Source organism: Quercus lobata, chromosome 11 (assembly GCF_001633185.2).
Source record: "Quercus lobata isolate SW786 chromosome 11, ValleyOak3.0 Primary Assembly, whole genome shotgun sequence".
Taxonomy (NCBI): Eukaryota; Viridiplantae; Streptophyta; class Magnoliopsida; order Fagales; family Fagaceae; genus Quercus; species Quercus lobata.
The window spans coordinates 36,890,003-36,903,985 of record NC_044914.1 but is presented as its reverse complement, the minus strand read 5'-3'; the positions used below and the strand labels follow the sequence as shown (position 1 = coordinate 36,903,985).

The 13,983-nt window shown below is 38.7% G+C and overlaps 1 protein-coding gene across 1 annotated transcript; it reads right to left on the bottom strand.

The window, feature by feature from the left end:
* Positions 1-10,063: 10,063 nt before the first annotated feature.
* LOC115969193 lies at positions 10,064-11,614 on the bottom strand. Its single transcript, XM_031088782.1, has 2 exons — positions 10,333-11,614; positions 10,064-10,213 (listed from the first exon to the last, which is right to left on the bottom strand). Exons 1-2 carry the CDS (start codon positions 11,595-11,597, stop codon positions 10,126-10,128), a joined length of 1,353 nt encoding a protein of 450 aa, XP_030944642.1. The 5' UTR covers positions 11,598-11,614; the 3' UTR covers positions 10,064-10,125.
* Positions 11,615-13,983: the final 2,369 nt, after the last annotated feature.

Genomic DNA, 13,983 nt, shown 5'->3' with positions numbered 1-13,983 from the left:
TTTGGGGAGGATGGAAAAAAGTAAGTGGAAAATAAAAGAGGAAATAGTTAGGAGATTATTTGGTTGGAAAGAAGGGAGAGATAAAGCTGGTAAGACTTGGTTGTTTTCTCTTCTACTCACCAAATCACAATCTCTCCAAAATAGTGAAAAAACAAGATATAAAAAGTTGTGTAAGTAAAGACTATTTGGTCCTTTGTGTTTCTTTGTTCATTAGAGAGAAAGGATCAGGAGAAGACTTCATTTGTAACCAGTTAGGGTCTCTTTTGCTACAAAGTGATGCCATTCAGACTTAAGAATGCGGGTGCCACATACCAAAGGCTGATGAACAGAATGTTCGCGCATCAGATTGGAAGGAATGTGTAAGTTTACGTGGACGACATGTTGGTAAAAAGCATACTAGAGGACGACCACTTGAACGACCTCTAAGAGACATTCGACACCCTTCGGTCGTACAACATGAAACTGAATCCGAACAAGTATGTGTTTGGAGTGACGGCAGGAAAATTCCTAGGATTCATGGTATCCTAAAGGGGTATTGAGGTCAATCCAGAAAAGATACAAGCCATAATGGAGTTAGCTTCACCAAAGATGGTCAAGGAAGTGCAAAGCTTGAACGGCAAAATAGCTGCATTAAACAGGTTCGTCTCAAGAGCAACGGATAAATTCCTAACTTTCTTCCGCACATCGAGGAAGTCATTTGAATGGACGACCGAATGACAGCAAGCGTTTAAAGATCTGAAGGCATATCTTTCTTCTCCGCCATTACTAAGCCCATCTAAGCTCGGGGAAGAACTGTTCCTATACCTGGCCGTCTCCCCGGCTGCTATCAGCGCAACTTTAGTTAGAGAAGAAGATGGGGTGTAGAAGCTCGTATAATTCACAAGTTGAGCACTCCGAGGAGCAGAAGAGAGGTACCCATAGATGGAAAAGCTTGCTTTCACGTTAGTAACTACAACGCGAAAGCTAAGCGGTATTTCCAGGCACACCCTGTGATCGTCCTGACGGATAAGCCCCTGCGTAGAGCTATGAGTAGTCTTGAAGCTGTAGGACGGATGGCATTATGGGCAGTCGAGTTGAGTGAATTCGACATATAGTATCGACCACGCATAGCCATAAAGGGGCAAGTAGTAGCTAACTTCATTGCAGAATTCACTCTCGTGGAAGGCTAGGGGGCAGAAGAGATCCCACAATGGAGTATCCACACAAACAGATCCTCCAATAGGCAAGCAAGTGGAGCTGGTGTGGTACTTCACAGCTCAGAAGGAGATAAGATCGAATGCATGGTCCGTTTTGACTTCCCTATTCCCAATAACAAAGTAGAGTACGAAGCCTTGATAGCGGGGTTGGACCTTGCCAAGGCGGCAGGAGCTGAAAATATGGTCATATACTGCGATTCCTAAGTAGTAACCAGCCAAGTTAATGGCGACAATGATTGCAAGAATGAACAGATGAAGAAGTACCTCGAGCAGGTGAAGGATCGAGTTAGCAACCTCCAAGTAAAGTTTGTTCAAATTCCAAGGGAGGAGAATGAGAGCATTGACCGACTTGCTAAAGCTACTTCGGTGGAGCGTATGATCATCCCCGATCAAGTATTATCCTTCATACAAGTCTCATCATTAATAGACAATGCCAGTGTGCAGGAGATAGGGTCCGAGAGCTATTGGACAACACCAATAGCCTTCTACCTAAAGGATGGTACCCTACCAAACAATAAGGAGGCTTCAAGGAAGTTGAAGGTTCAAGCAACTCACTTCATTTTGATTAAAAACGTCCTATATAAGAGGGGCTTCTCCTGACCGTACATGAGGTGCCTCGTTCCCGAGGAGGCAGACTATGTCATGAGAGAAGTCCACGAAGGAGTTTGCGGAAATCACTCTGGGTCACGATCGTTGGTGCACAAACTAATCCGAGCAGGATACTGTTGGTCAACCATGCAAAAGGATACCCAGGTATATGTCAAAGCTTACGACAAATGTAAGAGATTTGACAACCTCATCAGGTAACCAACAGAGGAGCTCACCCTAATGACGGCCCCATGGCCGTTCACTTAATAGGGGTTGGATATCATGGGCCTGTTCCTAGTGGTGGTTAGATAGTTGAAGTTCCTGGTAGTTGGTATAAACTAATTCACCAAGTGGGTAGAAGTAGAAGCCTTGGCCACCATTACTGAGAAGAATGTACGAAACTTCGTATGGAAAAACATTATTTGCAGGTACGGTATACCTGGGGTGCTGGTCTCGGACAACGGGAAACAATTCGACAACGACACATTCAGAGATTTTTGCTCACAACTGGGGATCAAGAACCATTACTCATCTCCCACCCATCCACAGGTCAATGGGCAAGTTGAGGTCACGAACCGATCCTTACTCAAAATCATCAAGACTCGGCTCGAGGGGGCAAAGTGTATATGGCTGGACGAACTACCAAGTGTTTTATGGGCTTACAGGACAACGGTGAGGACTTCTACAAGAGAAACCCCATTTTGTCTAGCATACGGAAGTGAGGCAGTCATCCCAGCTAAAGTGGGACTTACAAGCTACTAGGTAGGAAACCATAACGAAAGCAAGAATGATGAAGTAAGAGCAATAGCCGAGCAGGTTAGCACGATACCAGAATCTCATAGCCAAGCACTACAACTCCAGGGTCAGACACAGGGACTTTCAGGTTGGACATCTTGTCCTAAGAAAAGTGATGGGTGCCATAAAAGACACCTCCCAGGGAAAGTTAGGACCTAACTAGGAAGGACCATATATAGTTACATCATGGCATAGGAAGGGAACATATCACCTGGAGATATTGGATGGGCAAACGTTGCATCACCCATGGAACATAGAGCACTTAAAGAAGTACTACTAGTAGACGAGTGACGACACTCCCCATTTCCAGTTTATTTCCTTTTAGTTTAATTTTTATTGTCTACAGTTTCTTTTAAGCCCAAGGGCAAGTTTTTTATCTTTTAAGAACAATTTTTACCCATGAATTACCATAATAATAAGACAAGTTATTCAGAAATGCCACATGTTTATATCTACATTTCTACAAATATCAAAATAGACGGATTTCATCCTTAACGGATGATTAATGGTAAGTCCATAAAGTGGACGGATTCAAGTCCACAAAGTGGACGGGTTTCATCCTCAAATGATGACTAATGATAAGTCCATAAAGTGGACGAATTCAAGTTATGGATGATTAATTATAAGTCCATAAAGTGGACGGATTCAAGTCCACAAGGTGGATGGGTTTCATCCTCAAAGGATGACTAATGACAAGCCCAAAGTGAACGGGTCTCATCTCTAAAGGATGCTGGCTAATGGCAAGTTCATAAAGCAGATGGGTTCAACCACACGAGTTAAAATCACAAGTCCATAAGAGGACAGGTTCATCCAAGAGGATGATCAGTCCATAAAAGTGTACAGGTTCAACTTCAAGTCCATAAAGTGGATAGACTCATCTTGAAAGAGCTTATATTTAATAGGTCCTTAAATTGGATGAAATCATCCCAAAAATAATAGCTCAAATTTACAAAGTCCATATAGCAAACGAATCATCCCAAGAGGACGACTTGAGCTCGTCAGGCTCAAATTTTTTTGCTTAAACCTACAAGGTAGATGGATTCATCCTAAAGAATGAGTTATATTTATATAACCATAAACTGAACGGATTCATCTACAGGAATAAAAGTAGACGGATAATTTATAATAAGTAATCAATATATTACGAAAGCCCATGAAGGGAGAAGTCTAGATACAGAAAGCAACGGCATAAACTGTTCTTCAAAATCTTTACATATTAGCCATAAAAAAATGAAAAATAAAAAATAAAAAAATTACTGCTGGACGGGAGTATCCTCATCTCTCTCTTCTACAACTTGAACTTCATCAGGTTGACAGGTGCTGTCATCGACGAGTTTGATTTGACTTTCAATAGGAGCAGTCTCTCCATCACCAAGAAGGTTGTCAACAAGGGCATGATTAGCGAATAATTCATCTGTGTTCTCAGAGTGAACGGGCTGAACTGAGGTTTGGGCCTGGGCGTCAATAGTAACATGTGACAAATCTAGGTTTGGAAAAGAAGTTTTGACTTGATGGAGGCAGTCGTCGAAGCCGTCTGCATAAGTACCACCGAGCTTTGTCAAGTAAGCGTCGGAGTCGTGATACTCTTGCGTCGCCTCTTCCTTGGCCTGACGGAGCTGATTGTTGGCAGTTTGGATCTCTTTTTCTTTATCCTCAAGAATCTGCCGTAGTACCTCCGTCTGCTTCTCCAACTCACCTCGAACTTGCTCTGACAGAGCTAACTTCTTCTCCTAAACCGTCTTCCAAGCCTTCAGATTCAGCAAGCTTATCTTCTGTCAAACTCGCCTTCGCCCTAACATGGTTTAGCGCTGGCTCGTGGTTTAGGTAACCCTTTCATCATTAGCATCGCCTGGAAACAAAATAAGGGTTAGAAACCAGGAAAAAGAAAGAAAAAGAGAATGGGGACGGACACAATTACTTGTGCAATGCTAAAAAGGCTCGTTTCCTCCATAGCTTCTGTTGCATGGTTGCTTAAGTCCTCATAGTCGTCAGTTGTGATTATGGACGAGAGCTGCTCCAGCGTATACTTAGAGGCCTCACAGAGGAGGACGGGTGGTTTTTCGGTGTGGACAGGGCCCATCATGAGTCCCTTGCCCTTTCCTGGACCTATCAGAGTGACCATCTTCTTGTTCTCAGCCTTTAACCCCACAATGGACTCATGGACAACTTTGGGCTTTTTTGAAAGATGGTCAGTCTTCTTCGATGACTTCCTTTTGGTAGATGGGTTGGCCAAACCTATCCCCTTAGGGGGTTGAGTCTCCTCTTGTTTTTTCTTCGCAACTTGCTGCTTGATGAAAGCCCTTCTCTTGCTGTCTTCCATTTATGCACAAAGGTGGACAAATATCAGGAGTTAGATAATTTAAAACAAAGAAACCAAAGTATTGGGCAACGGACTTACATTGGTGTACTTGACGGTCATAGCGTTGGGCAGCTGTTGTGGGCTCTAGTCTGTCACAATACCAGTGGAGAGTATCTAAGTTGGCTAACTTAGCCCACGTCATCTCTAACAGCTTGGTTTTGTTAAATTTTTTTTTTTCAAAAAGCTCCACTGCTCAAGTGAGACTTGTTGACAATCCCAAGCTGCAAAAGGAGGCAGTTAAAGTAACAAGTAAAACTAACACAATGAAAAACCTAAATACAGACGAATGCATACCAGACAGGGGCATTATACCCCATGTTTTGTTGACGGGCATGAACTCTTGGTCACCAGGGTGACACATCCACTTGTCACCCTTTATGAAAAAACAGCGACTCTTCTAGTTCCTGTTAGAGTCAGGGGTGTCGCACACGAACCTCAACAAAGGGCTCCTGGGCACAAAACTGTACATGCCCTTGGATTGAACGATCTCAGTTGGATGGTAACAGTGGAAAAATTCTTCCACCATCAACCTATGTGCCCCGTCGGACATGGCCCCATACAAGACCTCCACACCGAGGAAAACCCTCCAAGCGTTTAGGGTGATTTGGGTGACAGCCAACCCTAAGTATTGAAGGAGATGATGGTGGAGGGTGCTCAGGGGGAATCTAAGCCCTGCTTTCAGCATTTGCTCATAGACTCTGACGCCTTCGACACCCTCATAATAACACTTCTCTATTTGTAGGGTAGATGGAGGGGTATGTGATCGGGTATTTGGTACTTCTCCCTAAGTGTTTTGAAGTGCGACTCTTTAACGGTAGAAATGAAGTCGTTGACCATCCACAAGGGAAGTATTATAAACTCCCTAAGTCCATCAGGACCTATGATAGATTGGGTTGGGGGTTCAGCACCAACTAGGCCATTAGTAGAATCACCCTTTAACCTATTCGTGTCCAAATCCTTATCCCTTTTAGAAGGTGAGGTGGTCGATGGATTCCTTTCTTCACTTGAGGTGCCAGGGTCATTTTGATCTAACGGGAACACCTCATCGTAGCCCGCCCCTTCGCAGACACACTAGATGACGAGGTGTTCCCGTTAGGTCAAAACGACCCTGGCACCTCAATGATGTTTTGGGTGAAAGTGCAAGTGAAAATACTGAAAAAAAACGTGCATGCATAATCTCAAACCTAATTGAATTTGGTAAAATACATCTCTGAACTATTCACAAATTCCAAAACTTAGCACCAATCATCAAATAAATAAATAAAGAAAAATGATTCCTTTAGGAATATTTGAGAGTGTAAGGTGCATGCAAATAAACATGAAACAGAGTATACCTGTTTCTTAATGCATAATCGTCAAGAAAACAACCTACAACCTTAAATTATCTTTGATCATTACGCTTGTCTCATGTGATAACTTTGGCTTCTTCTTCATTAGCATATAAGTTGGGCGGTCCATGCAAGTCAGATCCAATTTTTTTGAGCACTTTATATATATTTAAAACAAAAAAACATTTGGAATGACTGAGGAAAGAGGAAAGTGCAAAATAGAGAGAGAGAGCAATAAACTTACAGCAACAAAGCATCATTGAGCAAGGAATAGTGGTGGCCTAGTGGAAAAAAAGGTCAAAGCCTTCTTTTGTTGTGCTACACATTGGTACTGTGGAGACTATGGCCCAAAGTAACAGGTTTGGCTTTGGACCCGTTCGAGGACACCAGTCCATCCGAGGAGTTAACGTGGCTTAAGCAATCCATGTTAAACATATCACTGGAAACAAAGAAAACAGGTCCGAGGAGGAATTTCTCCTCAGACACTGAAAATCCGGAGCGAAAGGGCATCCAAGCCACTAAAGCCCATCCCCTAAATACGTGAAAAGGAAGGAAATACAAAATATCTAAGCAAAAGCTGTCACCACCACATTGAATGCACTACAGCTACTTTCCTGACCGCATTAATGTGGAGAAGACTCTTGAATAGTGCTACCTTGACTACCGCAACTCACAAAGAACTGAAAGAGGTGTCTAATGGGACAGATGCTCAAGTGGAGGTTTGGATGATCGACAAGTGTAAAGCCCAGATTATAAGAAAATGCCTATATAATGTGTAGAAGCCCCCATAAGAAAGGGAGAAGGGAAAAAAGAAAAGAGAGTACTGTAGCATGCAAAGGAACCCCACTGCATTGATCTGTATACGCAAATTAAGTTTTTAGCCCTATCAGATCATGTGATTTTTCAATATAATGGCTTTTGTTCTTGTTCATGTGTTACTTTATTCCATGCAATACCCCGTTTAACTTATTAAAACCTAGTTCTTTGATCCATACTCTACAAAAAATTCACTGTGTTGGGCTCTTTGGACCAAGACTTACAAAATAGGGGTTTGGGCTCCAAATTGTGCACCTACAGGTACTATCCTCCATATACGTTGTCATTGATCAAAAACTAATAGCTAAGATTCTTAGCTAGAAAATTTCAAACAGCATTCCAAGGTATTAAAGCAAAACCAGATATAGAGTATAAACACAGTTATAACAATACCAAATTGTTCCCAATATAATGCTAATAAAATTTACGAGCACAAGGAAAATTAAGAATGAAAATTTTAAGATATATCCTAAATAAGAGAAGGCTAAAAGAACAAAGGGTTACCAAGTCCAAGACCAACTGCACCTGAAGACACCAAAATGACCTCATAGCCTCCAGAGTTCAATTGTTTAAGCTGCATGGGTTTCATTGGTTATGGGGTGAGGAAAACGTTAACAGCCACAACAACTACGATTATTATGAGATTGTTTTAGAATAATTTTAGTTTTCAGAACTCGTGTAAAAACTGCCCATTTTGACACTAATAGAGTTAAAAAATAAATAAAAAATAAACAAAAGAAAAAAACCATTCTCCCATTCTATAAAATAACATACCTGCTCACAGAGAGCCCCTAGTCTGACAAGTGCTAATCTGCCATCCCCTCGTTTTGGTCCTACTGCTCCCTCAAGCCACTAAAAATTTGTTTTCTATTTTTATTCTCTCCTCATTCTTTTTATTACAAAGTAACATCACCCACATATTATATAGCCTACATGTATATTTAGAAATATATAATAATACATCAATTCACAATATTACTTTCTCAAAAAAATAAAAAAATAAAAAAAAATCAAATCACAATATCTTCTTTCTCAAATACATATCTTCTCCCCCTCTCCCCGAAAAATATACTTTGAAACACATTGTGGCCTTATTTGGTTTTTATGCCCGAAATAAATTTATAGTTGAATAGTGATTGTTTGGGCAATTAGGAATGTTCAAAATAAATTTTATTTTGAGCATATCCAAACCCATCCAAAGGTTATTCTTGATGGAGCAATTGGTTTTCTGTAGGTGTATCAAAAGCTGATAGCTGCTCAGTGATTTGTTTTGTTTATTTCTCTTACAATGTTTTTTTTCTACACAATGTTTGTTTTCTGTACATTGTTGTTTCTGCACTGTATTGTTTTATGCATATTTGGTTGTTTTTTTGTACAGTGTCTTTTTCTACACAATGTGCTTTCTGTACATTGTTGCTTTTGCACATTGTTTGTTTTCTGCAAAGTAGTTCTAGTTTCCCCTGTATTGATGTTACAAGGTTCTTATGTAATGTTTTCTCATACTTTATCTAATAAAATTTCAATCTTTTATCTCAAAAAAATTTATCAGGGTTTGTTCTAAACAGAGAATTAAATTGTTGGATTTTGAATTTGTGATATTGGTGGATGGGGTTGATATTTGTATTTGGCTGAGAGAGAGAGAGAGAGAGATGAGGGTACAAGGGCATTGGGGTTGGGGTTTTAGAAGTGAGAATAGACAATCATTGGCTGAAAAAGCCAGCATTTTTTACTATATATTTTATTTTTGCTACTATTTATGGGTCTCATTGTACTATTTCAATTAACTTAGCTTTTGGCTTTATCTGCCATACTTTTAATAAAAAGAATTTTCCCCAATGGACACTTCATGTGTGATTTTTTTCTTTTTTAGGATTTATTTCTTTCAATTGAACATGAAATTTAGTACCCAAATTGAAGATTTAATCTAGTACTTTATCAAAACAGTGGGTAGTCAACAAATTATTAGAGATTTTACATATGACTCAGTGACGTGACTGATTCTTCTGTGTAGTCCTGCATTAGTTAATTGCATTAGTTAATGCAACTTTTATTGGGAGCTGTGTCTGGAGAAATATTTAAAAAGATATTAATAATTTATAAGGACTAGAATCTAGAATGCTCTTTCACATATTTTTTCATATTGCCCTCTCTTTTTCAGTTTCACTTACCCTTCACTAAATTGATCGCTTCATTTATGATATAATTAAAATTCTGCTTTTGTGCTTTCACCCTCCAAAATCAATATTCCTTTAAAAAAAAAAATTGCACTTTTAGATTCAAATATCATAAATAATTATATATATTATTCTTGTAAATAAGCATATGTAGGAATAGAACCTCCAAGAAGTGACTCCATTCTTTAAATTTTGTTTTCCCAAAAGTTGAGCATCATTTTACAACACCTAGTATGCGTTTGGATATCGCTTATTTTGTTGAAAACAAAAAACTAAAAATAATTAAAAAAATTATTGTTCACACGTGGGTTACTGTTCATTTGCCTACTGCTCCTTTAAAAAATAAAAAAAGGCCAAAAACGCAGACACATCTGACGTAAACACAAACGCAAACTAAACGACCTAGTGTCTTCCTCTCTTTGAGGAACTTGAGAAGCAATAGATGATAGCTCATTAGACCAAATTTTATAATGTATACTCTGTTAAAGCATTTGAACCCATATGACTACAAAGTGAAGAAAAGGAAGTTTAGTGTCTTTTTTGTCTCTATTGGATTCTATCTCATCATACATAATGGATGATTGGTTGATGGGAGTAAATTAACCCATGTGAGAAGAAGTTAAATGATATTTTGGGTGAAAGTGAAAGTGAAAATACTGATAAAAAATGTGCATGCATAATCTCAAAGAATTTGGTAATATACGTCTCCCAACTATTCACATATTCAAAAACTTAGCACCAATCATCAAATAAATAAATAAAGAAAAATGATTCCTTTAGGAAAATTTGAAAGTGTGAGGTACATGCGAATAAACATGGAACATAGTATATACCTGTTTCTTAATACATATAATTTTCAAAGAAACAACCTACAACCTTAAATTATCTTTAATCATTACACTTGTTTCATGTGATAACTTTGGTGTCTTCTTCATTGGCATATAAGTTGGGCGATCTCTGCATGTCAGATCCAATTTGTTTGAGCACTTTATATATATTTAAAACAAAAAACATTTAGAATGACTGTGGAAAGAGGAAAGTGCAAAATAGAGAGAGAGACAGAGCAATAAACTTACAGCAACACAGCATCATTGAGCCAGAAGCTACCATTACGCACGGGATACTTTTGGACGGACAAAAGGGAAATATTAAGCTGTTTACTGGAATCCCCCATGAAATGATATTTATAAATTTCATCGAACTCTTCTTTAGACTGTTGCTTGCCCTCATCTTTAAATGGATTTAGCGAGATATCAAGTACAATACAATTAAGAAATATAATACCATTGTCTTCAAAAAGTTCGATATCACTGTCTTCCCCACTGTCTTCCTCTTCCATTTTAGCAACAAAGGTGAACATTAAAAGGCAGAATGTCTGATCAGCAACATGGAGCAAAGGTAACTTCGGACAATACTCAACTGCAAATTCACCATCCTCAAAAAATCGCTTAATGTCCAAACGTCCGTGGAAGTACAGATCCGTATCTATATTGTGAGACTGTACGCGGACAATCCCATCTAGAACGAAACCCCAATAGATAGTGTTATCAACAATAGTACTTCGTCTTCCACGAACCGGGTCATGATAATAAGGACGTAGCTTGCGTTTGGGAGGCTCAAGTAATGTCCAACATCGATCGATCACATGATAAACATAGAAAGTAGCAAACAAACTCGCATCTTCATCAAGAATCTGTTTTTTGGAATCGAGAGTAGCGTAATAAGCAGGATCATGTTGAGCAACAAGAATCTGTTTTTTGGAATCGAGAGTAGCGTAATAAGCAAGAGAACGAGCCGAGAGTGAAAACCCAAGAGGAGGATTGGGCAAGGGTTCCCATGTATTTGAATCGGGGTCATAAACCTCCATCCAGCCATACCCTTTTGCTTCTACTTCTGAAGCAGAAACGCTACCTAACACATATAACTTATCGTCGAGGACGAGGCAAGGAGGTTCGAACCTCTTAGGAAAAGTCATGGTAGCAACAGGTTTCCAACCATCATCAGGAGTGCTAAGGTCAAAGCTGCGCACTTTAAGAAAACGAGCGAATTCGGGGGTAGTTACGCCGGCGAAAGGTTCAGAATCAGGATTCATGCCGCCAAGAGAGTACAGACTGGACCCTATCACTGCATGTTTTCTGTATGCGCAAGCTAACCAGACTTTAGAAAACGGACGGAGCGGTTTCTCGACGGTAGTTACGGAATGAAGAAAAATACACTCAGGATCTGGGATCTTAATGCTATACCACTCTGCCTGTATTCCATCCCTCGTAGCTGACGTTGAAGCAAATAAAGCGATCTCGAATTGCATCGCCAAACCTTTCCCTTTCCCTTTCCCCTCCATGTGTTTTGTGTTTTGTGTTTTGAAGATTCAGAAAATAAAAAGATGACAATTTTCAATTTTGAGAGTGTGTGGAGGCTCAATCGATTACGATTTGGGGTTTAGGGTTGGGGTTCCGTTTGCTTGTGTCTCCAATCCTTTAAATATTCAAAAAAAAAATCATCAATGGGCTATACGCTATTTACTGTCCATTAATTATGCACGGGCTCATTCGGGCATAAAGCCCACAATGTGTTTCAAGCTTTTTGGGGGAATATAACAGACCATAGACTAAATAAATTTATCAGGTCTCAAAAAAAAAAAAAAAAAAAAAAACTTTTTTGGTACCATTTTGAATTTGTGATATCAGTGGAGGGGTTAATAGAGAGAGAGAGAGAGAGAGAGAGAGAGAGAGAGAGGACAATCATAAGATAAGAGTGAGGGACTAGGTTTTGGCATTTAGAAGAGGTCTAATTTGGCAACTCCAACAACTAGTTTTTGTGTTTTCATGTGTGAGATTATTATTATTATTATTATTTTAACGAACCTCTTTCAATTGAACATGAAATTTAGTACCCAAAAGATTTAATCCACTATTTTTTCAAAACAATGGGCGGTTAACAAATTATTAGAGATTTTACATAGGAGTCAATCACATGATTGATGCAAGAGACTCATAAGAGATTCTTCTGTCTAGTCCTGCATTAATTTACACAATTTTTATTAGAAGTTGTGTTTGAACAAATATTTAAAAAGATACTAATAATATTTGAGGACTGGAATCTAAAATGCTCTTTCACATATTATTTTAAATTTTCATTGCCCTCTCTTTTTCAATTGTACTTTCCCATCACTTAGCCGATTGCTTCATTTTATATATAATTAAAATTATGTTTCTGTGCTTTCACCCTCCAAAATCAATATTTCCTTCAAAAACAAATTGCACTCTTAGATTCAAATATTCATAAATAATTATATACATTCTTCCAATAAATAAGCATCTACAAGAATAAAACCTAGGGCTGGCCATAAGCCTAGGCCACTTAGGTCATCGCCTAGGGTCCCCTACTAGAAAAAGGCCCCCAATTTTTGAGCAAAAATTAATATATTTTTCTGAAAAAAAAAAAAAAAAAAATTGGTAATTTGGGGAAAAAATTGTTTTACATATTTTTTTTCTGCTTTTAAGAAGTCCAAAAAAATTGAATAATGTTAAAGATAACATAACTTTAAATACATAGGTCTTACAAATATGTGTCAGTAATCACAAGAAATAATTCAGATAGGAAAATGCTAAAAATACTATAAGTTTTACTTCAAAGCCTTTACAAATTGATGTGAAAATTAGTTTGATTTGTGTAGGTCAACTTATTAAATGTATTTTTGAATTACTTTTTGTAATTGGTGATACATCTATGTAAACCTCACGTTGTAAAATTTAATATCACTAACATCATCATTTCAAATACTTATTTATTATCTTTTTAAAGTGTCACTAATCAAATCATTGCTACATCGATAAAAAGAATAGAGTTTTGTTATTAAAAAAAAAAAAAAAAAAAGATGATATTAAAATTAGTTCTGTATCCATAAGGAACAAAATAATGGGTCCTTTACTTTTCACCAAATTAGTGAATACCTCCACTGTTCGTTCGTTTCCAAGCCTCCGATAGTTCCAGCTCATAATGATCATTGTGCTTGGAGGGGCTACAAGGCAACCCCCGTCGTTGATATATTTGGTTAAGCGTTACATAGTCCATGTTTGATCCTTTTTCCATGCTTTAAAGTTTCTGGTCCCAATGTCAATTCACTGTCATCAAACTCCCTTTTTTGGCCCACTTTTTGTATTTGCCTGCCATGTTTATCCGTACTCTCATAAGACTTTGGTCTAATTATTCTTGTCCATGTAGGTTGCTTGGTATTGGGAGTAATCACGTTATTTGGGGCAATTGTATTGTTGTCCCCACCATTCACATGTACCACGTCATTTGTTCCATGCACGTCCACTATCCCCTCATAATTATGGGCTGAAGTCAAGGGACAATCCATATTGATTCCTATGGATTCTTCACCAATTTCGGATACACTACTTTGCATTAGGTCAACCTCCACTAATTGTGGTTCTGAAATAGCATGCTCCAAGACCCCTTATTTCACGCTATGTTAACCAATCTCATCCACGATATCCGCCACATATCTCATACTTGTGTCAGTTGTCCCAATCAGTCGATTAGGGTTTCCAAGGTTTGGAGAGGATCTACTTGATGTACCATCGCCGCCACATTCATGCCCTGCCACCTGACTGCTTTCATTGGCCCGAGGCTCATCCACCCGATGCCACCCACCCACTTTCAACCAGTCACCATAAGGGAGGTGGACGGCTTCTGTATCGCTAGTAAATGAACTATGATGG

Coding starts and splice junctions, on each gene's coding strand:
- LOC115969193 (XM_031088782.1), bottom strand. CDS start 11,597: ATGGAGGGGAAAGGGAAAGGGAAAGGTTTGGCGATGCAATTCGAGATC. Junction 10,214..10,332: donor CTCAATGATGCTGTGTTGCT/GTAAGTTTATTG, acceptor TCTGACATGCAG/AGATCGCCCAACTTATATGC.